This window comes from Thalia democratica, chromosome 5 (genome assembly GCF_965202585.1).
Source record: "Thalia democratica chromosome 5, ktThaDemo2.hap1.1, whole genome shotgun sequence".
NCBI lineage: Eukaryota > Metazoa > Chordata > Thaliacea > Salpida > Salpidae > Thalia > Thalia democratica.
In genome coordinates this window covers 79,592,459-79,618,547 of record NC_139169.1, presented here as the reverse complement: position 1 = coordinate 79,618,547, position 26,089 = coordinate 79,592,459, and the positions used below count along the sequence as shown (strand labels likewise).

The window sequence follows — 26,089 nt, the reverse complement described above, 5'->3', positions numbered from 1 at the left end:
AGCTTGCGTTACTTTTTGCATCACTTAACTTCAATTAAACAAAAGTTTTAAAGGGTATTAATCTTAAAAGTTAGATTCGGGAATTTTATCCTTAAAATTTTTATAGAAATATTTTTTTTACTTATATAGAGCTTAATTTGCGATCAATGTCTTTATTAAAAAAACTTTTCTTAGAAAGAAGTGACGTTTTAGTGTTTTTGTTTTTTGAATACAACAAAAGTTACATATAACACATTATTTATAATTGATATAAGATTGGTTTTTGATACATAAACTTTAAGTAAAAGTTTTTAGTTTTTAATTTTGTTTTATTTAAAAAAATCAAAACTAAAAAATAAATTTTACTGTCAAAAACAGCGGCCTCAAAACATTTCAAATTTATAAAATATACTGTGTAAAAGTAAATATCAGTTAACGAAAATGTAGGTTCAAGTTTAAGATGTAACAAATAAGCTTCTGTTTAGTTTTTTTGGTAAGAATTTTATCATCGTAGATTTAAATTTTATTGTAATCAAAATGAGATTAGTGTATCCATTATTTTGGGTTTTGTGGTTAATTTTAAAAGTTGGTAGCTCTAACAATTTGTCCACTGAAGAATTCACAGGAATTTCAGCTGTCACTGACTGCAAAGCGTTCTGCAATGTGGGAAAAAACATAGTCTTGTTGAGTTCTCTGTCAGAAAAGGTTTTCAACTCCTCAACAAATGAAGTGAAGTGCAAAGAAATATGTCAAGGTAAATTTTTTTCTCAAAATCAGTTTTAAAGTTAGTTTTTATATCTTATTATTTACAAAAAACGAAGTACTGAAAACAGACCTGAGTTAAAATGAACAAACTTTTTTTTTAATTTGAAAAATATTACAACATGACAAACTTTTTTTTTTTTTGTCTTTTAAATAGTTTTTCAAAAATTTTTGTAGTTTAGCTAATCAATAAACACTATAAGCTTTCTTAAATTAGTGATATAATAAGTTAATATTAATTTTCATATTTTTTTACTACCTTCATTTCGTTTAATATATACACATTTTATAATTAACCTTTTTTACTATCTACAAACTATAACAATAACATAATAAATTTTATGTGTAACACCGTAAAAAGTAAGTAAAAATATCCAATATATAAAATAATACGTAGTATTATTGTTTATTGTACGACAACAAAAAGCTCCTAAAATATTTTTCTTAAGTACCTGGAGCACGAAAATTTTTTTTCACTTATCAAATCTCACATCACGAATACCTTTTAACTTCTCGTCCAGGACAGTTATACGTTTTCAGTTTAAACTTAAAACTATAAAAACAAAAACTTTTTTCAATTAATAATTTTGTATGCTTTTTTGCTAACTTTTAAAACAGTGGTGGAAAGATTTTATAGTCGGCAGGTTTACTAAAAAACGTCTCTTGCGGACCGAGTAATTAAAAAAAACTATATTACGAAAGTTACAAGAAATTGTAGAGAATAAACTGAAACAATCATTTAATGACCATAACCACGCAAAGAAAATAAATTTAACAGAAGAACCAAATTAGTTATGCAACAGCTAGTCTTTTTTAGGTTAAAAACACGTCTTGGGCCGGGTTTGACCCGCGGGTTTTACTTTTCTGATTTTAAAAACTATCACATACAAGTTAATATTACTGCACTGTGTTTATTAAGCTATTTTTCCAAGTTATGTTTTGTTGTCTATCTTTCAACTTATAGCAAAGTTTTACTTGAAATGAGATAATTTAAAACATTCAGGTTATTTTAGTCACATCAAAAATCAAGCCAGGTCATATCAGTCACAGACTATCTGTTTAGATTACAAAAACGAAGTTGGCGAGCTGAAAATTGATGTCCAACAGCTAAAGAGGGAAAGCGCAGAGAAAAAACAATTTTTTCAAGAAATCAGAAAAGAAAACGTCATTCTTGAAAGCCGCAATCAAAAGCTTGAAAACAGTAATTTGGAGCTTAGATGCGAAAATGAGTTTCTTTATACTTTGTCATACGGATTAATGCCAATTGTACTTTTTGTATTGCTAGTCTACTTTGCTTTTAAAAGCATAATCAAGGCCTTGATAAAAAAAGCTAGGTCAAGGGCTATGAGACATCCAGTACAGGCTACTACAGATACTGAAGCCGAATAAAAGGGTGAATTGAAAAACTTATATGACTGATGATGCCGGACAGTAGCTTGAACGAATTTGCAGCCCTTAAACTTTCTTAGAATAGTACTTTTGATTTACAGTTTTCACTAAAATTACTTTAAGTTATCTGAAAATAGCAACCAAAACTTTTAAAGCTAAAATTAAAAGCAATAAGTGCTAGTTGAAAACTTTTGATTAAAAATTATGTCAAATTAAAAAAATCAAAGGCTGAGAATTCGTTTAGGTTACTTTTTTGTTGTTAGAGTGGTGTTTGTAGCTTGAATGTTTTTTTATTTACAAATATAAAACTATAGTCACAAAACATTTAAAAGAAGACTTTAAGTTTATATTATTTTGGTTTTGAAATATACGTTTGTTTTTTTAACTAATTGTGCTCTAATTTCTAATTGAAAGTAGTAACTTTTAGTTAACTGGTAAACATAATTTTATTTTAAAACTGTTTTTATTAAACAGCATTAAAGCGAAAATATTAATTGCAGTACAGTTTTTCGCTCAGTTTTTAATCTAAAATTAATTCAAGTATTAAATTTATGTTTTAACACTGTTTCAATTAATGTCTAAGTTTTTTCTTTTAGACATAAGCTAAATCAATTTTTAAAGCAAACTAAAAAGCTAAAACTATTTTATGTTTAAACTTAACTTTAACTTTAAACTTAAAAATAAAGTTTTTTTTTTGTAAATTATAGTTAAAGATTCCAAAGTGTATGGTATGAAAAGTATGTGTTTACAATAATTTAGTATTTTAAGTTGTTAACTACCAAATTTTTTATTATTAAAACCGATTTTTAATTTTGCTTAAACTTTATAAAACATATATAAAATAGAAACAAAACTTTCAAGGTATCAAAATTAATCTAAAAAAATCTAAACAACAATGTAAAACTTTCCGCTTTGTTGAATAGAAAAGAAAGAAATAACTTTAACGGTTACTTTTAAGGTAAAAGTTATTAAAATAAACAGTTATGCTTTGTAAACTTTGACCAACTATTGAAGAAAGAACAGAAAAAAGACTTTTTATTTTAATAGCTTTATACAAATAACGTTAACAGTTTTATATAGTTGATAAAATATCTAGAAATAATATTCTAGTTTCAAAAAGTTTTCACATGTAAGACATATTAATTTTTTATTAGCTTTCTTTTTTAATTTGTGTTAATTAATTTTTAAATTAATTTGACATGATCATTTTTTAAATAGTTTACATTGTTTTACAGGTTCTCTTAAAATAATTATGTACGTATTTTTACATGTAGGTTTCTTTATCGTTTTAGTATGTATTACGCCTACTACAACTGTTAGAAATGTAGAAAGTATGGATTTACTAAAAACACCGGACAAGACGGGTGAATGGACCTTGATCGGACTTAAAGGTTAAAGTTAATTTATACATTAAACTTAATTTCGTAGTATTAATAATACAAAGTAAACTTTTAGAGCTTTTTAAAAAAGTCCTTGAAGAAGAAACTCAGCTTTTGAAGCAAAAAGAACGAGATATCAAAAATCAATTAGTCCAAGTGATAAAAATGAATTTCAAATTACAGTCAAACTTAAAACGGTTGAAGGAAAGTTTAAACCAAAATTACGAGATGCAGATAAGAAAACAATATCTTGCAAAACTAGAAAATTATAAGCAAACGTGTTTGATTAAAGAATTGAAAGATTCTAACAAAAAAGTTTTAAACGAAATAAGGCTGCTAGAAATTCGCTTTAAACACTCAAATGGTGAAAATAAAGATTTGTATACATTTAAAGTTATCAGTGTAATAAAAGTAATTTTGTACAACTTTACTGCTATTTTTATTTGTTGGTGTTTTTTTACATCAATTCGTTCTTACAGAAAATGTTTTAGCTTTGTTACAAAGCGAAAGTTAAGAAAACGTAAAAGTAACAGTTGTTAACCTCTTTAGTTTTTGAACTAAATTAAAAGTTTATCTAGAGCCAATTTTTGAAGTTTTTTAAAACACTTAAGGTTACCGATCATATTTTTTTGATTAAACACAGTACTAACGCTTGTTGTTCAACAATATTTTGTTAACAAATAAATTTTAAAACATAAACTTTATTTTGTAAATACAGCAGCTTTATTGATTTAACTACTTAATTTCCAAAAAAAAAAATTTTTATGTTGTTTTGTTATTGAAATGTTAGAGTTTAAACTAAATTTAAATTTTTATTTTTATAAACTTCATAAAATAACAGTAAACTTGTTACAGCCTTAGTATTTTATGAATATGAATTGTTTTTATGCTTGTATAGATCAGTTTGATTTTGAAACCAAGACTTTAAGAATGAAATACTATTTTATAACATTGTGAAACTGAATGCAAAATTAACCAACAATAAGGAATTTTTTTAAGGGAAAGTTTTCCAAAAAAACTTTTTTTTAGTGGAACAAATTTTTTTATGGAAAACATTTGTATCAACTTTTTATGGGAAAGTTTTGCACTATTTTTTTCAAAATTTGTGAAATAGTTTTCTAATTGAGAAAGTTTTTCATGAAAAAAATGTTTAATTAAACTCGTAAGGAATAAAAAAAACTTTGCACATTTTTTTTCTAATAGGATTTTTTTACTTGCTAGCTATTGTTTATCACTTGTATTTAAGTTTATATGATATTTTTTAAGAACTTATATTATTAAAAACTATTTAAGTATAAAAAACTATTTACTCTTATATAATATGTTTTAATAAAAATGAACTTATAACTTAATAAGTGTATCTAAAACAGTTATGTTTATTAATGTTTTTTATCTGCTTTTAAAGAAACAAAGTATATTAAGGTCATGTTAAAATCTTTAAAAACATAAAAGGTTTTGAATTGTAAAATAATTTTTAGTTGTATAGTTTGAATTATATTAAATTTTGATTTAGTACTTTTGTACTATTATCCGTAATTTACATTAAAACGACTGCATGTTTTAACTTAGACTTAAAAATGAGATTTTACTTACAAAGAAAAAAAAATTCTATAAAACAAAAAAAAAATTGTTAGAGAGGTAGGTGTCAGAACTGCACGAAGCGACACTTTTGCACTGCGTCACTTTTTCACGAGGGGTCACTTTTGTATGAGAGGTCACTTTTACACGTCAGTTAAGCACGGTTTTTTTTTCACTATCACTGTTACCTGATAAAATTGTATAAATAAAATAATAATAATACTAACAAAAATACCGGTAACAGTTAGGGTAACAGGGCTGCACGACTGTTCAAATTCGGATAATTCAAATTCTTGAAAAAATGTTAAAAAGAACATATCTCAAAAATTAGAATATATTAAAAAATGTATGTAAATAGGTATTTAGGTCTTATTACTATCTACAAGCCATTTTTTCTTATTTGCAAAATTTGTATTGTTAGAAAACAATATTTTTTTTTAAATAAGTATATTTTAAAACTTTTTTCAGCCATATCGCAAAAAATATTTAAAAGTTTGCAACAAAATAATCATAGTAGATATTAATTGTAGATACTAATGAGATATAAATACCTATTTGTAGTCATTTGAAGTATACATAGCTTTTTAAGTTGTGGTACTTTAAATATTTTTTCAAGAATTTGAATTGTCCGAATTTTTATAGTCGTGCCCTGTTACCCCTAACCGTTACCCTTGGTCGGTATTCATTATTGTTTTATATTCATTTATTTAACTTCTTCCTTTTACTTTCTTTTATTTACTCTCGTGCAAAACTGACCCATCTGGTATTTTAGGTGTTTTTTTTTGAGAAAGACGTTAACATTTTTTTTTAATCTGATGCATGTATGGTAAAACTTTTTATTGGTGACTAAATTAAGTTTCATATATAATGAAACGTTTGTACTAATTAGTGTTTTTAAAGTTCCATTGTTTAATAAATATAAGTGTAACATAAACTATTTTAAACTGCATAAACCATAATGTAAGTTTACAATCGAGAATTTGAACTGTTTTTAAACATATCGCTTTTTCTATGCTAGACTTTATTTTCAAAATTAGAAATATAAAGTTCAGACTAATACAGATTTTTTTATATAAACCTATTGTAATATCATTTATTACAGTTGAGACAGTAGTTAGTTAATAATAAAATAAATTAAAAATTTTCTTGATATCTATTTAAAAAAAAAATTTCCTACTAAGCTGCTAAACTTTTGTTTTCTTAAAACACTAAACGAGTTAAATCACCAAAAAGATTTTTTAACACCATTCAAGTGTTTATTTTTTCTACTTTGGACTAACTTTCATTTACGTAAATCTTTTTGATGCTAACAAAAAAATACTTAAAATATATACACTATACAGTTTACAAAACTGTTTTTATTATTTTCTGAAAAAGTTTTGTTTATTTAATTTTTAAAAGTTTTGAAATAATCTTTATTCCTTTTATAACAAAACTACTTTATCTAAACTCAATTTTGGCAACTTTAAACTTATAACTGAGTTACGATTTCTAAAAATTAAAAATTGTTTATTGATTTACTATTTTTTTAAATTTATTTTTCATTTACTAATCTTCAAGATTAAATTAAATAAGTACCGTTATGTCAGGTTAGTTAATCTGTCACGTAAAGTTTTATTTTCAACAGCTGATTTAGCATATCTTTATATAATTAACTTTATCACAATTTTTAGACATGTATAACTTGGGAACGGGTCAAAATTGCACGAGAACAAAATTGCACGAGTGCACAAAATTGCACGAATCCAAATTTGCACTAGGTCACAAAATTACACGAGGGAACAAAATTGCACAAAGAAGATTTTGCACCAAGGGTAAATTTTGCACGAATTACATTTTTGCACGAGAATTAAGTAATATTGAAAAAAAATAAAGAAATAAAAAACAGAAAAATAAAGTATAAATATAATTTGACAAAAAAAAGTAAGATAAAATTGTTACTGACCGAGAGTAAGGTTTAGGGGTAACAGTGAGAGTAAAAAAAAATAACTGATAAAAGTTATTATTTTAAAAAAAATTAATTAATAAAAAAAATGATACCGACCGAGGGTAAGGGTTAGGGGTAACAATGATAGTAAAAAAAATCAATTAAATAAAATAAAGAAATTAAAATTACTAGTAAAAAAAACTAACTGATGCAAAAAAGTCTCCGTGCAAAATTGTCTGCTCATGCAAAAGTATCTTCGTGCAATTTTGTGCACTCGTGCAATTTTGTCCCCTCGTACAAATATGACAGCAACCCGTTTAACTTATACAAACTATTTGTTCTACTTTATTATTTTTCCTTTTAACAGTTCAACCTATATTGCTTATCTTATGAGTACAGCTGTTGAAAATATTTAGACCAGACTTTCCCAAAGTGGACGTTTTGGACTATCAGAGGGAAACACATAATAAATTGTCAAAAAAGCAAATGGGTCAAGGAGAGATATCTAATAAGTTAGGGAGTTTAGGAAAATTAATATAAGAAACATTTATGTAAATTATTATACTAAATAGTATTGTTAATTTAAATAATGTTTTTATGTTTATCTGCAATAATAAAAATAAGGCTTTATTTTGTTCTTTTAATTATAATTAATCATAAGCCATTAAAATGGAATTGTAACTGTCTTTATCTACTATTTTTAATTGAAAAAATTAAAACTGATATTCATAAAAACACTAAAAAAGTCTTATATTATGGTATCATTATCTTATTATTTTTACTACAAGAAAAAGTTGTTGTCTATAACAATCTAAGTTGGCTAAAATTAACTTTTAGTTTGCAAAAAAGTAGTTAAAAAACAGTTAATATTAATTGTGATCTACCAAACCCAGTAACTGGGATCCGGATAATTTAGTATAAGTTTTTAGTCTATAACTGGAACATAAATATGTCGTAATTATACTTTAGCTAATGAATAAATGAGCTTAGATAAGTAATGTCTTGTTTATTGATTTTTAAGTTAAATCAATTTTTTTTTTTTTTTTTTGACGTACTACGACCCGCGGGCCAAACCCGGCATTAATCAAAACCAATATTTCAAAACGTAATAAATACGCAGGCGACACAAAAAAAAATTTCATAATAAATTTCGATTATCCAACCAGGAGTCTTTAATGTCAATACAACGAAATATATAACTTTAGGTCACAACAAAAAATTCATAATCTAAAAATCAAGTTTTATATATATGTATATATAATGTATTTACATATTAATATATGAAAAACTTTAACTCAAAAGATAGTATACTAGAACGCTTTAGTTTAAAAAATAGCCTCTGAAATTAATAGAAATATTTTGTAGTAAGTATGAAAAAATAAGTAGAATTATATTTTTTTATACCTTCGTGTAAACAAATGAATATAACTTTTTGTACAACTTGGTTGAATTATTAAAAATTATATATAATGAAATGGACTTTTTACTCAGCTATTTTAAAAGAATAAAATTAAAGACAATACTAAATTTAAATGAAGTTTTAAAGCTTGACAGTACTTTTGATATATTGCTTATAGTTTCTTGTAAATTCAAAATTTTATTCTAAATATTTCAAAGTATTATTATCTAAACAGTGAATAAAATCATGTAGACATCTAAGTAAATGCTATGAAATTGCTATCTATATATTTTTTATTGAACTATAAAAAAAGCGCTCAAAAAGTTTGGTCTAAGGACCTGGTGTACAAAAAAACCTTTCGGTTATCGAGTCGTACATCACATGCAGTTATATATATAAACTAAAATTTATACTAAAAATGTTATACTTTAATTTGAATTTATTAAGACAATTTATTATACTACTTAAAGATAACAAAGAGAAAATTACAAGAAAAACATAAAATTAATCTGTTAATTTAAATGTTTCAGGTCGTGTTTTAGCTGGTTTTTTGTGAAACCACTGAAAAAAGCGATGAAAATGAAAAAAAAACTAAAACCTTGTTTAGATAGAGTCTTTACATATGTTAACAGGTTTGGTTAAATTTTTTACTAAAAACATTTAATAATGAACAGGGTTGCGTAGTTTTTTAGGAAATTTCTTCAAGGTTTTCAGAAGTACACGTTTTCGGGTCTATTTTTAGTTTAAAGTTAAGTTTAAATGGTGGTAACGTAACAAATTTGAAATAATACTGTTAAGCTACATCAAATATGTTTTTAATAAAAATTATTTGATAATGACAAAAAAAAATTAAATTATTTATTTGGTAGATTTTTCATGTCAAATTAAAACTTAACTGCTTGCAAGTTAAAATTTCTAGGTTTTTTAGTGATTTTGTTTAAATTCTTGGTTAATTTTTCCAAAATTTCTCGAATTCCAGGTTTTTTGGCAACCCTGAACGAATGTTGAATTCATAAGGTTTAAAAATTAAGAAAGTTTCATTATTTTCACCTAAAAAGATACAAAACAAAAGTTTAATAGTGATGTCATAATGACTTAAGACTTAAAAAGAGACTATTTTCAAAAGAAAACATTTTACAAATTTTAGCTTAGTTTAGAATAAAAAATGCTTAAATAATGATTATGCAATGTTTTTAAAGAAGAAAATTAATTTTACATCAAAAATAACGCAAACTAAAAAGTTTAACTAAATTTAGCTCATTGTAGAAAAAAAAAATTTGAAGCAAAATTTTATTAATTTTCATCATATAGCAATTAAAAACTGAGTTATATTAAAGCAGAATGTTATAAGTTTTTTATTATGAATTTTTCCTTGTCAAATTTCGATTATTATAGTTTACTAAATACTGTTTACTTTTTAGCATTTCAACATTTTTTTTCAACAAAATTCATTTACTTCAATCAAAAAATATTTATCATTAATCTTATTACTAAGTTTTTATGCTTTAAGAATTATTTTACATATAATAACTTTTCAACTTTTTTAAATCAAAATATTTGTAATAACTAATTTATTTTATACACGATATTTAAACATAAAGTTCTTATTTCAAGGACACCATGATAATATCTGAAGTTTATTAAAAGCTACCATTTAATTTATAACTATGATTTATTTAATAGATGGTTATTCTTTTAAAAATTAAGTTAATTGTCATAATTTCTGTATCATTAAAAAAAATTAAAATTATTTTCTTTTTGAACGTTAATTTTAAAGAAAAACTTTTATAATAAAATTAAAAGGAAGGGCTTCTCCAAATGTTTGAATATCAAGTTTTTTTGGAAGACACTTTTATTAAAACTATAATTTTTAAATTCCATTACATAGTAAAAGTCACTTACTCTACTTTCATTTCAAGTGACTTAAGAAAAACCGTTATTAATAAACAAAACAAAATTTTCTGCTCATTTTGATAAGCCTAAACACATTCCTGAAACATAACTTAAAACTTTATTTTATTCAAATGTTTCAACTATTTCAGAGTTCAAAATCTGTCTTGTTTTTTTTTTGTACAAAATAATTCAAACTACCTTTAGTTTTTCAACAATTATAAAAACAGAACAAAATGTGGCAATCCTGTCAAATTAAAAACAAATAAATTCGCTGATTTAGTACTTTGACCGAAATAAAAACTGTCTCACATAAATTCAAACGTAAAACTAGATATATTTATACTGATTTTTATTGTTATTGACAATTCATATCATTATGATTTAATATTCAACATTCTTAAGTTATTATTAACTAACTTATCTTGATTTATGCAGGAATTTATAAACATTTGTTTATTAAAACTTTTAATAAAACTAGAAATTGCCTTGGCAATTCCAACTTAAAAAAACATTATCAAAGATTTAAGGACATCTTTATTTAGTGTACACAATACAATTAATTAAACAATAAAAATATTTGCTTTCAATACTTTATTTTCTAATAAAGATACAAGTTATTTAAACTATAAATTAGCAGATTACCAAAAAAAACTGTTTTTGAATTATAATTTAACTGAAAAATAAAAACTGAAGTGATTTGACTTTATTAAGTAAGAGTCATTTTTTTACAAATTAAAAATTTATTGTTATAAAAAATATTGTTTTATTGAAACATATATTTAGCTAAAAAATATTTACACACAAACAGATAAAAAAGCTATTAGTGTACACAAGATTAAAAAAATCATTATTGAAAGAAACAGTTTCACAATAAAACTTGACAAAATAAATCCCTCGTTCTACAACCCTTTTTATTTAATTTTTTTTTCCTGGTAAGTTTATATCCTTCTGCAAATTAGAGCACATTTTTTTCTTAGATGTTTGAGTATTAAAACTAAACGCATTCATTGAAAAAATTTCAAAGTTAAAATATGAACAGAAATCTTAAGAAATTTAATTACCCCAAAGAATGCTTTTATTATAATAAACTAAAAACTTGCTGAAAGAAGTGCTTCCATTGACATACTTTTAAAAACACCCTCGTGCATTTAAACTTTTATAAAATTTATCCAATTAACAAGTTTCAGATTTCCACAGCTTGATGGACTTGTCGCTATCGAGAGAGCCGGACGCGATCATGTTTTCTGTGGGGTGGACCGCGTTACACAGGACCACGTCTGTGGATTTAAATAAATTTTTAAGTATAAAATAAAATCAACGTTGCTATAACTACATCAGTAAAAAGTAAAACAATAAAACTAAACAAGGTACAAATATTACTTAATGTACTTCCAAGTGGATCACATTCAAAGTTGAATATTTATGTGGAAGGGTTATCTAAAAAATCGAACAAAACAAAAAACCGAAGCTAAGTATAAATAAGTAGCTCTAAATATTTGTGATTATTGCAACTGTTTTAGTCTTAATACTAAAAAATCTACTAAACAAAATTTAATAGTAAGTTTAACAAAAGAATGAAAAGTACAACACCGTGAAATTTCTTTTTAGAGTAACAAATTAAAAAAGTAACTGTTACAAATATGCCATTTTTACAATATACAACTTTTAATTTAAGCTTTTTTTTTATCTTTTAATAAACCATATTTAAAAATAACTGTACATAATGAATAAAAAATAATATACTAGTCAAAATAACCTCATATTATAAATTGTAAGCGTAAAACTTCTGTGTAATTGCAAGGTTTACTAAAACTAGTTTCAAACAACTTATCACAACAATATCATTTATTTAACTTAAATTCATAATTGTTTAATAATATTAATTAAAGTTATCCCATTTACTTACCAGTATGTCCCTGGAGGGTCTGAACGATTTCTTTGGTCTGAAGATTCCAAATATAGATCTGATTGTCCTCAGAACCACTAACAATCCACTTACCGCCAGTCACTGAAAAATTCGCGAATATGCAGTATTTCTCATTCTTGTGTCCAGTGTATGTTTTCAAACACTAAAATTAAAACATTTATTTTTTGTGTTAATTTATTGAAAAATTTGCGAATATGCAGTATTTCTCATTCTTGTTTCCAGTGTATGTTTTCAAACACTAAAATTAAAACATTTATTTTTTGTGTTAATTTATTGAAAAACTTGCAAATATGCATTGTTTTTAATTTTGGTGACTATGTCTTTAAACACTTGAACAAAAAATTAGTAAAATAGTTTTATATAAGTTTTGTTGTTGTTAACTTTAGTTTGTATTTACTTTATATAAAATAGTTTTTTTTTGTATCAGCCTTAAATTTTATATTAACAAACTAAAAATACAGTTTTAATATTAAAAAAAAAAGGTATATTAAAACATAACATTAATTAGTTTTAAATGAAATTCAAAAGCAACTTTGAAAATTACAAATGCAAGTTTATGACTAATTTATTTTTTGTTAAGAACTTATTTGTAAAATAAAAATCGTAAAATATTAAGTTATAATTAAAAAGCTATACTATAGCAGTTAAATACTAAAAAGTAATATTAGTATTGATTTATAATTATACATAGATAAATTAACTTCATATAAATTAGAAAATAATTTAACAATCGAAAAAAAAAAAAACCTTTCCTTTATTGTAGTCCCATAATTTGAGTGTTCTGTAAAAATAATTTTATTTAATTAAATAGTTATATAAAGATGTTCACTTTTTTTTAGTCTACAAACTAAATATTAGATTAATCATATTGATTTTTTAAGCTGTTTAAATTAAAAAACTACATTTCTTCTTTTTAACTGATTATTATTAAAAATATAGGATTATGAGTTTTAGTTAAATTTAACAAGGTATTTAGTAAAAATTTAGTTGTTGGTAAAATCAAAGCATAGTGTAAATAAAATCATGTGGTATGTTTGAAAAACTGTTATGTAGTTTTACCAAATTTTTAGTTACAAAAATATATTGATTCGGAAAACGGTTCATATAAAAATAAATAACTATAATAAACATGTTTTTATTTTATTTTACATTAATAAAAACAAATAAAAAATTTGTTACAAAGTGTAAATCAAAAGAAAATGTACATTTCAAAAACTACCAGTATGCAAATATAAATTATTTATATCTTTTCTCAAAACATTTTTCAAAATTGACAAAAACTATTACAAACGAAATACTTAATATACTATTTTGCTATTAAGATAGAATACATTTATAAACACTTATCTTTATCAAGTTTGGTTCGTAATTAAATTTCTAACAATTACAAGTTTTAAATATCTTCAAAAAAAAGTTAATTATTTTAAAAGCTAATAATAATACTAACAATAAATTAATTCGAATTATTATTATATTGTTTAGTGTGCAATGTTGAACTCAGGCATCAAAACCTGAGCCCAAATAATATAAATCAACATATAAGTTATAAAATCAGTATAAAAGTTAAATATTAAGATAAATATACAAAATAATAAAACTATTTCTAGTAAAATTAATGCGTAAAGAGTATTAAAAACAACATAAATACAAATAGCAATAGTTATTCTGGCTTTACTATATTAATAAAAAGGCATGATTAGCTGGAATTACTTATTAACAGCTAATACATTATTTCACCAGTCAAACATAGCTGAAAGTATATTTTTTATAATTGCCAATTTTAAATCTAATAAAGTAAACAAAAACTTTGCCCAACAAAAACAACTGCAAGTATATATTTTCTGTTAGTTTTTAATTAATATAAAGTTTTTTTACAATTATAATATCGTAAATATAATATAAAAAAATTTACCTATCTAATTACCCTGCATATATCTGTTTTTCATTTGGTGAAAAATAATTTATATTTAAGTTTAAATAAACAAATAAAGTTAATCATCAGGTGTAGGAACAAATATGTATTTTCCCATCAAGTATAGCAGCAAGAATGTATTTTCCATTGGGTGAAATTCAACTTATACTTAATAAAAACAAACAAACTTACCCATCTAGTATAGCATCAGAAATGTATTTTTTATTAGGTGAAAATTTAATTCATACTTATACCAATAATAAAAACAAACAAACAAACCCATCAAGAATGGCAGCAAGAATGTATTTTCCATTTGGTGAAAACTTAACATAAGACACGGGTGGATTATCTGCATCTATCAAAGTTTTGAGGCACTGACCTGAATAATAACACCAGAAATATTTTCATACAGTATAAGAAACAACAATATTAAAACACAATGATTAGTTCTAATTTGTGGAACATCCATTTTATTTATATTTTATGTAAAAGAATTTATCCGTTTGTATTTTTGAACTGAAAAATTATGTTAACTGTTGGCCGATTTTTTAAAGTCTTTTTTAAGATATTTATCATTCTTATAGTTGTTGTAAATTAAGTATACTCAAAAAAAGCGTATCAAATACAATATATGTATGTATATTACAATTTACAATTTACTCTAAATATTTATATTATATGAGATTTATATTAACCCACCCGAAGAAACGTCCCAAATTCTGCACAATCCATCGTAAGAACAAGACACAATCAGTGTTCCGTCTCTATTAAAATGTACCTGAAAATTTATATAAAACTATTAAACTTAAATAAAATTATTGTATATGTATAATAACAAAGATATATAAATACATTATTAGTTTCATATAATATAAATACTAATTCAGTATAAGAACTAGACACAGTGTTACTTCTCTATAAAGGTCATAGGGAAGTAAATCACCTTTTTCACAAATTAGTCTTATTTCATTGAGTTACTAAACTACAAGTTGCTTTTTACAGATTTTTTAAACTCAAAGTATTTTTTGAGATATAGCAGGTCAAAGTGGGATACTATGGAAGGTTCCTTATGGTAGGCGCAAAATAAAATCGCGAATAGCTAGAAACCACTAAAAATATATATCCTCCTACGTTTTTTGAGATAATATCTCAAAATTTTAGGAAATGTTCCTTGCAATATTTAAATAATTTCGTCGGAACAAAATTTATAAATATTAAAACTTTATGACAAAACAAGAGAAACCTTTTTTTGTTTATTTTTCTATAAAATCAAATTTTTGATTTTTTAAAATTTAGTTTCGACGGTATTTTCTAAATATTGCAAGGAACACTTCCTGAAAGTTTTTGATATTATCTGGTTTATTATACGGCGGTAGAGTATTTTATTTCTAATATTTTGAATATCAGCTATATTCTTTAAAGAAAAATAGTATATTTATTTAGTAATAAACAATTATGCAACAAGACTGATTATGAAAAATATTTTTTTTTTTAGTATGAGTCAACATAAGATAACTTTTCCTGACAAACAATTAAATACTAAACACGTTTTATTAATTCACATCAGATACTGAAACTCTATTACAAAACTAGTAAAAATAAAAACAAACTTACGGCAGATAATAAGAATAATTACTAAATAGCTGATAAGTAACATCTTAATATTAATAATTTTAATAAACTTACGGCAGATACAGGGTCGCTATGCGCAGGTAGGGTTTTAATGCATTTTCCTGTAGAGACATGCCAAATTCTTACACTTTCATCAAACTGGAAAAGCAAATAAAATAATTATAATTAATAATATCATATTCACTATATTATTTATTTAGTTAATAATATTTTCCTGTAGCGACATGCCAAATTCTTATTTTTTCATCAAACTGTAAAAGCAAATAAAATATTTGTAATTATTAATATTATATTTGTTAAATTAATTATTTAGTTAATAATATTTTCCTGTAGCGTCATGCCAAGTTCTTACACTTTCATCAAACTGTAAAAGCAAAAAAAAATAATTATAATTAATAACATCATATTTATTATATTATCTATTTAGTTAATAATATTTTCCTGTAGCGACATGCCAAATTCTTACACTTTCATCAAACTGTAAAAGCAAATAATTATAATTAAAAATATCATATTCACTATATTATTTATTTAGTTAATAATATTTTCCTGTAGCGACATGCCAAATTCTTACACTTTCATCAAACTGGAAAAGCAAATAAAATAATTATAATTAATAATATCATATTTATTATATTATTATTTAGTTAATAATATTTTCCTGTGGAGACATGCCAAATTCTTACACTTTCATCAAACTGTAAAATAAAATAAAATAATTATAACTAATAATATCATATTCATTATATTATTTATTTAGTTAATAATATTTTACTGTGGAGACATGCCAAGTTCTTACACTTTCATCAAACTGTAAAAGCAAATAATTATAATTAATAACATCATATTCACTATATTATTTATTTAGTTAATAATATTTTCCTGTGGCGACATGCCAAATTCTTACACTTTCATCAAACTAGAAAAGCAAATAAAATAATTATAATTAATAATATCATATTTACTATATTATTTATTTATTTAATAATATTTTCCTATAGAGACATGCCAAATTCTTACACTTTCATCAAACTGTAAAAGCAAATAAAATAATTATAATTAATAACATCATATTCACTATATTATTTATTTAGTTAATAATATTTTCCTGTGGAGACATGCCAAATTCTTACACTTTCATCAAACTGTAAAAGCAAATAAAATAATTATAATTAATAACATCATATTCACTATATTATTTATTTATTTAATAATATTTTCTTATAGAGACATGCCAAATTCTTACACTTTCATCAAACTGGAAAGGAAATAATATATTATAATTAATAACAGTATTATATGATTATGCTACTACTTTTAGGTTGTTCATATTTTCCTGTAAAAATGGGCTAAGTACACACTTTCATCAAGCTGTAAATACAATATTTTTGTTATAAATTTTAAGCAGTAAAGATAAAAAGCTAGTGTGCAGATCCTAATTTTAAATGAATTAAAAAACGATTTTGTTAATAGAAAAACAACTTTTTAATTGTATAAAAATTGTCATTAAAGTAATGAAATTCACTTTAGTCAATAGATAAAAAACTAGTTTGCATTTAAATTAAAACAATACATTTTTGTCATTTATACAAACAACTTTTGTACTAACAACTTATGGTATATAGAGCTTTTGAAACTTTAACATTCCATAAACTTAATTGAAATTATCATTCATGTCAGCAAAAAACATTTAAATAAATAGAGAAACAAATGTTTAAAAGCTTGCAAAACATTTCCTGTAAGCTTTGCTATCATTGAAAATATTTATAAGTAGTTGACCCTTTTGGTTGGCAAGTATTGTCTTAGAGTGAAAATTAAATGAAATTAATTTATAACACTTATTACAACTGACAAAACAGAAACTTAAAATAAAATTAATCAGCTAAAATTAAACTTTAACAACTAGAAAAATACAACATAAAGTAATTTGAATTGTCGTGAGTTAAGCTTGCAATATAAATATAAATAGATTAAAATTAAAATAATAATTTAACTTAAATGGTGAACAATTAAAGTGCATTAAAATTCCAGATACAACTGGATTCTTTGAAACTATTTCAAAATAATATTAAATAAGCAAGTAAATTATTTCAATTAAAAATTAACATAAATTAGAATCGAAAACAAGTAACAATGTTTATTTTTTGTTAAAATGAATTTTCAACGTGGACTTTTTTAAGGTAACTAACAACAAACTAACACTTCCAGACACGACGAGATTGGAGGCGGGGTTGAAGTTGCAGCAGAACACGAAATTGGAATGTCCCTTGAGCGTCTTCAGGCAAACAGATTTTTCCAAATCCCACAACTTCAACGTTTTGTCGTCTGACGCGCTACACAGCATCTTCGAATCTCCCGACCATGCTACGTCGGATAACCCCTGAAATTAATAAAAAATAATTTAAAAATAATAAATACTAACCTTTTGTAAAATTAAAGCTTAAATAGATTTTTTTACAAAGTGGAACAGACTTTTAATATTATCATTTTTTGATTCTTCCGACCATGCTACGTCGGATAACCTCTGGGATTGATAAAAACATTAAGTTAATTAATCATAAATAATATTGTGAAGTTAAAGCTTAAATTGATGTTTTTAACAAACTTTTTAAAATTTTTGATTCTATTATTTCTTAATCCCTGGCCAAGCTACGTCGGAGAACTGCTGAATAAATACTAATATTAAGTTAATTAAACATGACTTAATTGAAATTGTAATAACAGTTTTTATTTGATTGAGAAATTCCTTCGATCAATTTTATGCTTAGTATTTATTTTTACACCCTATGACCGTACTCAAAGTACTATAAGCAAGCTTAACATTTTTCATTTAATTAACATATTATCGTATTTATATATTTTTTTGAATGACCTTACCTAGCTACATCAGATTAACTAAAACTAATCATCAGAAAATAAAATTAAATAAAGTATGACTGAATTACTTGAAGTTTAAACAACACTTTTTAATGAGTTGAGAAAGACTTTAGATGAAACTAATACTCAGTACTTAATCTTAAATCTCTTGACCATGTTATGTTTGATAACCCGTGGATAGTTGAAAATAAAAATTTCATGACACGACACACAATTTTTCTTATTGTTTTGTTTGTTATTTATAAGTATTTCCTAGAGTATCAAACGCAGTGTTGATAAACTATAGTTTTAAGTGGTCATCACAATGTAAACATTATTATTTATTCATAATAATGAAATTTTTTTACTTTGCACAGAAAATTAAGTAGGGTGAAAAAATATGTTTTAAAATACATTTTGTAAAGCTAGTTTTAATATAAAATGATAGTTATTAAGACGTTATCTATAAAATAATATTTTTATACTAGTTCTTTTATTATTTATAGTCTAGTGTGCACAGATTTTATTTTTCAGTAAAGTTTTTTTTTCAGTAGTTTTGAATGGATGAGAACTACCTTGTGTAATAATTTTTACTTTGTTATCAATTATTATTAGAATACAGTTATTTAAAGTTCAAATTAATTAATATTATGACTTAACTTATATCAAAATAAAAATGTTTTGGTTGATATACTTAATTTAGTCATAATCTACAATTTCACTAAAGTAATTAGTGCGTAATACAAGTTAAAACATTTCAAGTATTATTATTTTTCAAGTATTTTAGTAATCAACAAGTCATGGTCATATTATGAAACCGTAAAAAAAAATAAAAAAAAAGAAGCATCTTGTATAAAATAAATATTGATAAAACTTATGATGTTATCTTAATCAATTTTAAGTTAATTTGGTTTTTTTAATAAAACTTTTATTCTAATAAGTTAAAAAAAAAGAGTAACTAGTTTTGCACTTTTAGTAAAAACTTTTAAATATAAGTTGGCTTATATTGATGCCATTTAGGCTCATGATTGCATATTTTTTAAATCAATTTAGCCTCTTTTGAGTTTTATCAAATATAATTCACAAAGTTACTGAAATATATGGCTTTCTTTACCTTTATCAAATAATTAAACAATTATAAACGCCCTAAGAAAATTAGTTAAAAGATTAAGTGTATAACCTAATTATCATATCTAAGTAAGAATCAACTATAAAAAATTTTAATAAAAGTTGTATAAAAATTTCAAAAAGTTTTAAATAAGAACTAACAAGATCATGTCCTTTTAAAGTTTTGCTATACTTTCCATCATAAGCATTCCAAATTTTTATCAACTTGTCAGCAGCTGTAAAAAAACAGTTTAGTTCAAGTTATTGTTCTTAAAATTGTACCAAGTCTTTTAGTTGTTTATGACCAACTATACAAAATTATTAGTGTGTATGTAGTCTTATAAAAGCAAAAAATTACAGTACTTGAAGTAAACTAAGTTAAACTTAGACTTCAAAATTGTTGCAGGAGTATAAAAATAAAACAGTTAGTATCTTGAATCAATTTATGTTGTACAAGCTGATTTTGTAAACAAGCTTGATTGAACTGAGTAAACTATTTATCATCATTAAATTAAAAATAAAATTAACTATCAATAGTATTATATACAAAAATAGTCACATAAACTAGCTTATTGTAAATTTTCCTAAATTTAAAACATTTTTTTAAGAAAAAAGAAATTTTTTTAAAAAGTTTTAAAGTTTTAAAAATAAAAAACAAATATACAAAAAAATATACAAAAAAATTATTTCATGTTATTAATTTTGATCATTAAAACTTTATTTTAATTAACTTTTAATATGTTTAAGGGTAGGGTGGGTTAGGTATAAGAGTTTAAAAAAAATAAATTAAAAAAAGGTTTTTTTAATAATGCTTACTCAGCAAATATGCAAATCAGACTGACTTTTAAGTATACTTCTAACAAACTAAATGAATAGTTGAAACTATGCAATTTTTATTTTTGAAATATACTAATAGATTATGATTTAAATTTATAGACTTTTAATGAACTGAAAGAATATATAGCCAAAAACATATATAAGATTATATACTAAACTACCCAAAGTAGTATCAAAGTTTTACAAAAGCATATTTTTATTTAAAAGCCAGTGTCATAAGATGAATTTTTTTCAGATCTATTTAAATAAAACTTTCAAACATACCATAATAAAATGATCATCACAACATAAAGACTCACATGCACTGGCCAACCATTTTCCATCAGGGCTGAATTTCACACTCGACACGGCTTTGGTGTGGCCCACAAGAGAAAATTTCAACTGGTAGTTTGGCTTCAGGTCTTTTTGGCTCACTTTTGATTTGACCGGTTTGGCAGGACTGTGACCTGTGAAAGATTTACTTTTATTTTTTAAACTAGGCATTAAACTGGTAAAGATTTCTACTTAAAGTTTTACAAATAAAACCTTTAAAAAAAAATAACCTGAATATTGAGTTTCAATTTTGTGTTTTAATTCATAAATAAATTCAATATTTAAATTCATTAGTTTTCAATCATTTTTTACAAAAATTGACAATGAAATTTTTAAAAGCCCAAGTACAAGATAAAAGTATGTTAATATAGAATATATATTTTTTTAATTTTTGAGATGTAATCATTTCTGTATATAGTTATCAATACAAGTAATTTAATAAACATCAATCTTCTTTAAAATTAAAATATTAATTAAAAATTTATATTCTCATTAATTTTCAAATATAAAAAAAAGCAATTTATTACTAAAAGAAGACAGAAAAAAAAAGAAAAGTTAGTTTTTGTGTCTTAAAACTTAAAAATCTGTATATTAAGTTTATTATCAAGTTAAAATTTGGATGAAAAAGTTTGAGAAAGACTGCCTAAAAACTGTATAAGAAGACATAATTTCATAATGAAAGTCTTTATTAGGTTGTTAACTTGGTACTTCTGTAAGGAACCTATTCAACCCTCATATCTCAGAAACTAATTTAAACTGCAAAAAAAGTTAAAAAACAACTGTTAGCTAAGTTAAAGATCTGCAAAATGAAATCAACATGTAAAAAAAAGCTCACCCCCTCTGTTTTCTAAATAAAATTTATACTGCAACCTTTCAAAAAAAAAAAAAACTGAATTAACTATTTAGTATTTGGCAAAATTTTGCTTTAGCTGCTTTTCAAACAACAGTTTAAAACTTTGAAAAATAACATATTGAATAATTATGAGTGTATTTTATTTAACATTATCAAAAACGCAACATTTGAAGCATACCTGAAGTTTGGGGCTCTGCTTTTGGTTGTATTTTGGCAGGATCTTCCTTGATGTTGTTGATGATGTTTGGTATTTTTGCAGGAGGACCTCCGGCAGAAGGGTTGAAGTGGGGGTGCTTCTGGGCGGATATTATGTTTGGAGGGGGTAGTTGGGGCGGGTAAGCTGCGCTGTTTGATGGGTAGTGAACCATTGGTGGGTTCATGTGTGAGGGGTGGGCTGTCATGGGGGACTGATGTTGCGGTTGCATGGCAACGGGGGGCTGTTGCATGGCAACAGGGTGCATTGGGACAGCTGGTTGATGCTGGGATGGTGAATTTGTGGGTAGTTCAGATTTTATAAGAGCTCTTTCAGACATTTGTTTGTGAATTTAAATACCTTTAAAAATTGTACAAATGATTACTTTTGTAAACTAATTGAGATATAAAACAATGTTAATTGCTCTAAAATTAAAATAAACTTTTTAATATCATAAGTAACTGGAAATATACTGTAGTTCTACTTTAAACATATTTATAGAAAATAAAACTCTAAAAGATACTTAGTCTTTTATGGTAAATAATTAACAGTTTTTTATTATTTTATGTAAACTTCATTATGTTTTATATTTTTTTTTCTTTTCTAGGATTTAGGTTTTTCAATTATTTTGTTCAAAATTTCTTTTTTTTCAATGTATGAAATTCCAATTTTTACCAGATAAAATGGCCTTCTGTTAAAGATATAATTTTTTGTAATTAGTACTATACCGTTGTTATGATATAGAGAATTGAAAACTTAGAATTAAACTTACTAAATGATTATTAAATTGAAATAAATATTATAAATTTATTTCCTGTTGATAATTTCAAGTGGAGAACTTTAAATGTTGCTATTAAAACAAACCATATAAATAACAACAATAGCAAAATAAAACTATCAATATTTATAGGGTGTTTAGAAAAACGTTTAAACTGTTTATGATAGTTCAATAATTATTATAGTAGTGTTTGGTAAATATTTTGGTTACTAGCAGAGTAAAAGTATAATATATGAAAGTACAGTTATAAGGCTAAATGATTTTTAAATTGAAGCTTTTACATTGTTTTGTAATATTAAAAAAATATTTCAATAAAATACTCGCAATGCTTATTTTATTTATACAAATTTAGCAATGCATATTTCTGTGCTGCTACTCAAAGCCAATTATTGCAAAGAAAGAATTTAGAGATAAGTTTGTTAAGAGAACTTACAAAATTGTAAGTTCTAAACAGGGTGGACACTGTTTTTTTATAATTTTTTCCAGGTTTTCTAATTTTCTTCTAGGTATTTTAAAGTACAAGTTTTTTGTACCAATTTAGTAGAAAATTAAACTTAAGGTTAAATGCTTTTGATAGTATAAATTTACTCAAAACATACTGAAGAGCAACCTTGAATGTGTTTTATAATAAAAAAATTTTGGTTTTTAAAAGTTTTAGCATCTACTATTTGGGAATTAAGGTAGTATAGTTTTTAAAACATTTGCATTTAAGATAAAAAAAAAAATGAATAATCTCTACATACTTAGTTGCAAATGGTATATATATATATATATATATATATATATATATATATATATATATAAAGTATATATTTAAGGTTTTATAAAAAGTTCTGGTCCATGGTGCTTGACAAATTAAATTGGAGCTAAGTATTTATCTAATTATATAAAAACTATAATTTATACAGCTGTTTCACACATGAAATGTAAAATTTCATGTGCTCCTCAGTAGGTTACAGTTTATTATAATAGTAAACAGATATTTAGATTTTGAAAATTTTTATAATAATTTTGACGTATATATATATACGTCCAAGATATTTAACAAACATAATATGCAAATCAGTTATTCATGTATGGCGAATTTGGAGAGATTAAAAAAGTCACATAATCAAAGGATTTTAAACAAAAGTAATTTAATTAAAAATCATTGTAATTGTGCTGGTGGCTGTAAATATAATTTGAAGGGGGGCAATTGCCAGTCAGAGAACATTATTTACAAGGCAACAGTTAACTCTGACCTTGAGAAGAAGTTCCACATCGGCTTATGCTCCACTCAATTCAGATTTCGGTATGCTAACCATAAAAAATCCTTTAAAGGTGGTGTATACAAAAATGAAACTGAGCTTTCAAAGTATGCTTTTAGCCTTAGGCGCAAAAACATTGATTTTAAATTAACTTGGGAGGTGATAAAAAGAGCACAGCTAATGGCAGATGGTAACAACCCTGTTTGTAGGCTGTGCTTAAAAGAATCAACAGCCGTTATGTATGCGTTAAAAAAGGAAGGTTGTTTAAATAAGAGGAGTTAATTCATAATGTCTTGTTGACAAATGAAAAAGCTCCTCTTAAAATACAACAAATTTTGAAGTATTTTATAGTCAATTAACTGTTGTTTTTGTTAATTTTAAGTTGTTTGATTAGTTAGATGGTAGATCAATTTTTGTACTGAATATTTGTAATGTACAATGTTCAATTCTTACGTCATATTGTTTTTGTTTTTTTGTAAACTTTTGCATCTTTGTTTACCAAAGTGCTTTTTATTTTAAATTTGAACTGGCTGAAGTTAAAGACAATCTTTTTTGTCTTTATGAAACATATGTTCCAGTATTTTTAAAATTGTCATTTTAATAAATTATTTAAAATTATTTAAAAGCCCTTCAAGTTGGCTCAGTAGAAGGTATTCAAGCTTGAATATTAACCTTATTATATATATATATATATAAATCATATATAGTGTTTGTAGGTTGTGCTTAAAATAATCAACAGCCATTATGTATGCATTAAAAAAAAGAAAGGTTGTTTAAATAAGAAGAGCGAATTCATATCATCTTGTTGACATATTAAATAGCTCCTCTTAAAGTACAATTAATTTTGAAGTATTTTATAGTCACTTAACTGTTGTTTTTTGTTAATCTTAGTTGTTTGAAAGTTAGATGGTAGATTGATTTTTGGACTGAATTCTTGTAATGCACAATATTACATCATACTGTTTTTTGTTTTTTTGTATAACTTTTGCTTCTATGTTTAGCAAAGTGCTTTTTTTTTAATTTAGCTGGCTGAAGATTAAGGCGTTTAGTCTTATGAAACACGTGTACCTGTATTTTTGAAATCTTATTTTTCTAGTAAATTATTTAAAAGCCCTTCAAGTGGGCACAGTAAAAGGTGTTTAAGTTTAAATAACTACCTTATTTTATATATGTATATATATATAAATATATATTAGTTTTTAAAATTAACAATAACCAATCTCTTCAAAAAAATTGATTAAAAATGTACAAATTATTGAAACTAAATCAAGTGAATCTCATTAAACATCTAGAAAAAAATCTATCATGAGATTTTTTTTTTAATCTCAAAAATATCCTGAATCAAAGAATTTGAAAAAATAATTTAAAATATCAAGTGTATGGCAACCTTGATTAGTATAAAAATATTTTAAAAATACTGTAAAGCTACATTGATAGTGTTTTAAAATAAATTTTGCATGATACAAAAAAAAATTACTGAATATAACAGTTTTTTTGTACCTAATTAAAATATCACTAAATTACCAGTAAAAATTGTCTAAAACTTCAGGTTTTTGGTGATTTCTGTTTGAAATTTCAGGTTTATCCAGTTATCCAGGTTTTTTGGCAACCTTGTAATTGTTATGCTAACCACTATGTAGTTAATACTTTTTAACAAGTACTTATATAATCCATATTATTCACTTGTTTAACTTTGTTTGTGAATACTATTTTTAAGTTATTTTGTTCTAGTTTTTGCTTTAATTTAGATTTAACTTAAACACATTTTATTAAATATACTGCATTATTGATATATGTTAAAAAAAGCTAAAATAAAAGCAAATCTCTTAAGGTTGAAGCTAGGAGTAGGTTTGCTGGACTTATGAGTCTATATGATATGTTTTTGCTTCATTAGAAAAAATTAAAAAAAAAAAAAATTATAAAAAAAAAAGTATGCCACCCAAATAACTAATTTCAACCCAAAAAATCACATATTTTTTGATTGATTTAAACAGTAAAAAAAACACTTAATGTCCTAGACTTTTAATTTACATCATAAATAATTGCTTATACTTATTTACATAAGTTTAAAGACATATTAACTGCTTTTGATGTATTATGACGTCAAAATCATCCTAAATATGCAAATT

The 26,089-nt window shown here is 24.1% G+C and overlaps 2 protein-coding genes across 3 annotated transcripts; one reads left to right on the top strand and one right to left on the bottom strand.

Moving 5' to 3' along the window:
* Nucleotides 1-500: 500 nt before the first annotated feature.
* Nucleotides 501-4,156, top strand: LOC145836987 (uncharacterized). 2 transcript variants are annotated; one of them, XM_082944755.1, is made up of 3 exons: nucleotides 501-733; nucleotides 3,405-3,521; nucleotides 3,586-4,156. In XM_082944755.1, the coding sequence occupies exons 1-3, from the start codon at nucleotides 517-519 to the stop codon at nucleotides 4,047-4,049; spliced, it is 798 nt and encodes a 265-aa protein (XP_082800881.1). In that variant the 5' UTR covers nucleotides 501-516; the 3' UTR covers nucleotides 4,050-4,156. The 2 variants fall into 2 exon arrangements, with proteins under 2 accessions (XP_082800881.1, XP_082800882.1); XM_082944756.1 differs by lacking the exons at nucleotides 3,405-3,521; nucleotides 3,586-4,156 and adding an exon at nucleotides 1,745-2,489.
* Nucleotides 4,157-10,888: 6,732 nt separating this feature from the next.
* LOC145837016 (WD repeat-containing protein 5-like) lies at nucleotides 10,889-22,292 on the bottom strand. The gene is made up of 10 exons (XM_082944783.1): nucleotides 21,921-22,292; nucleotides 20,877-21,023; nucleotides 19,903-19,976; nucleotides 17,978-18,157; nucleotides 15,832-15,915; nucleotides 14,845-14,923; nucleotides 14,425-14,524; nucleotides 12,981-13,014; nucleotides 12,213-12,375; nucleotides 10,889-11,583 (listed from the first exon to the last, which is right to left on the bottom strand). The coding sequence occupies exons 1-10, from the start codon at nucleotides 22,273-22,275 to the stop codon at nucleotides 11,480-11,482; spliced, it is 1,320 nt and encodes a 439-aa protein (XP_082800909.1). The 5' UTR covers nucleotides 22,276-22,292; the 3' UTR covers nucleotides 10,889-11,479.
* Nucleotides 22,293-26,089: the final 3,797 nt, after the last annotated feature.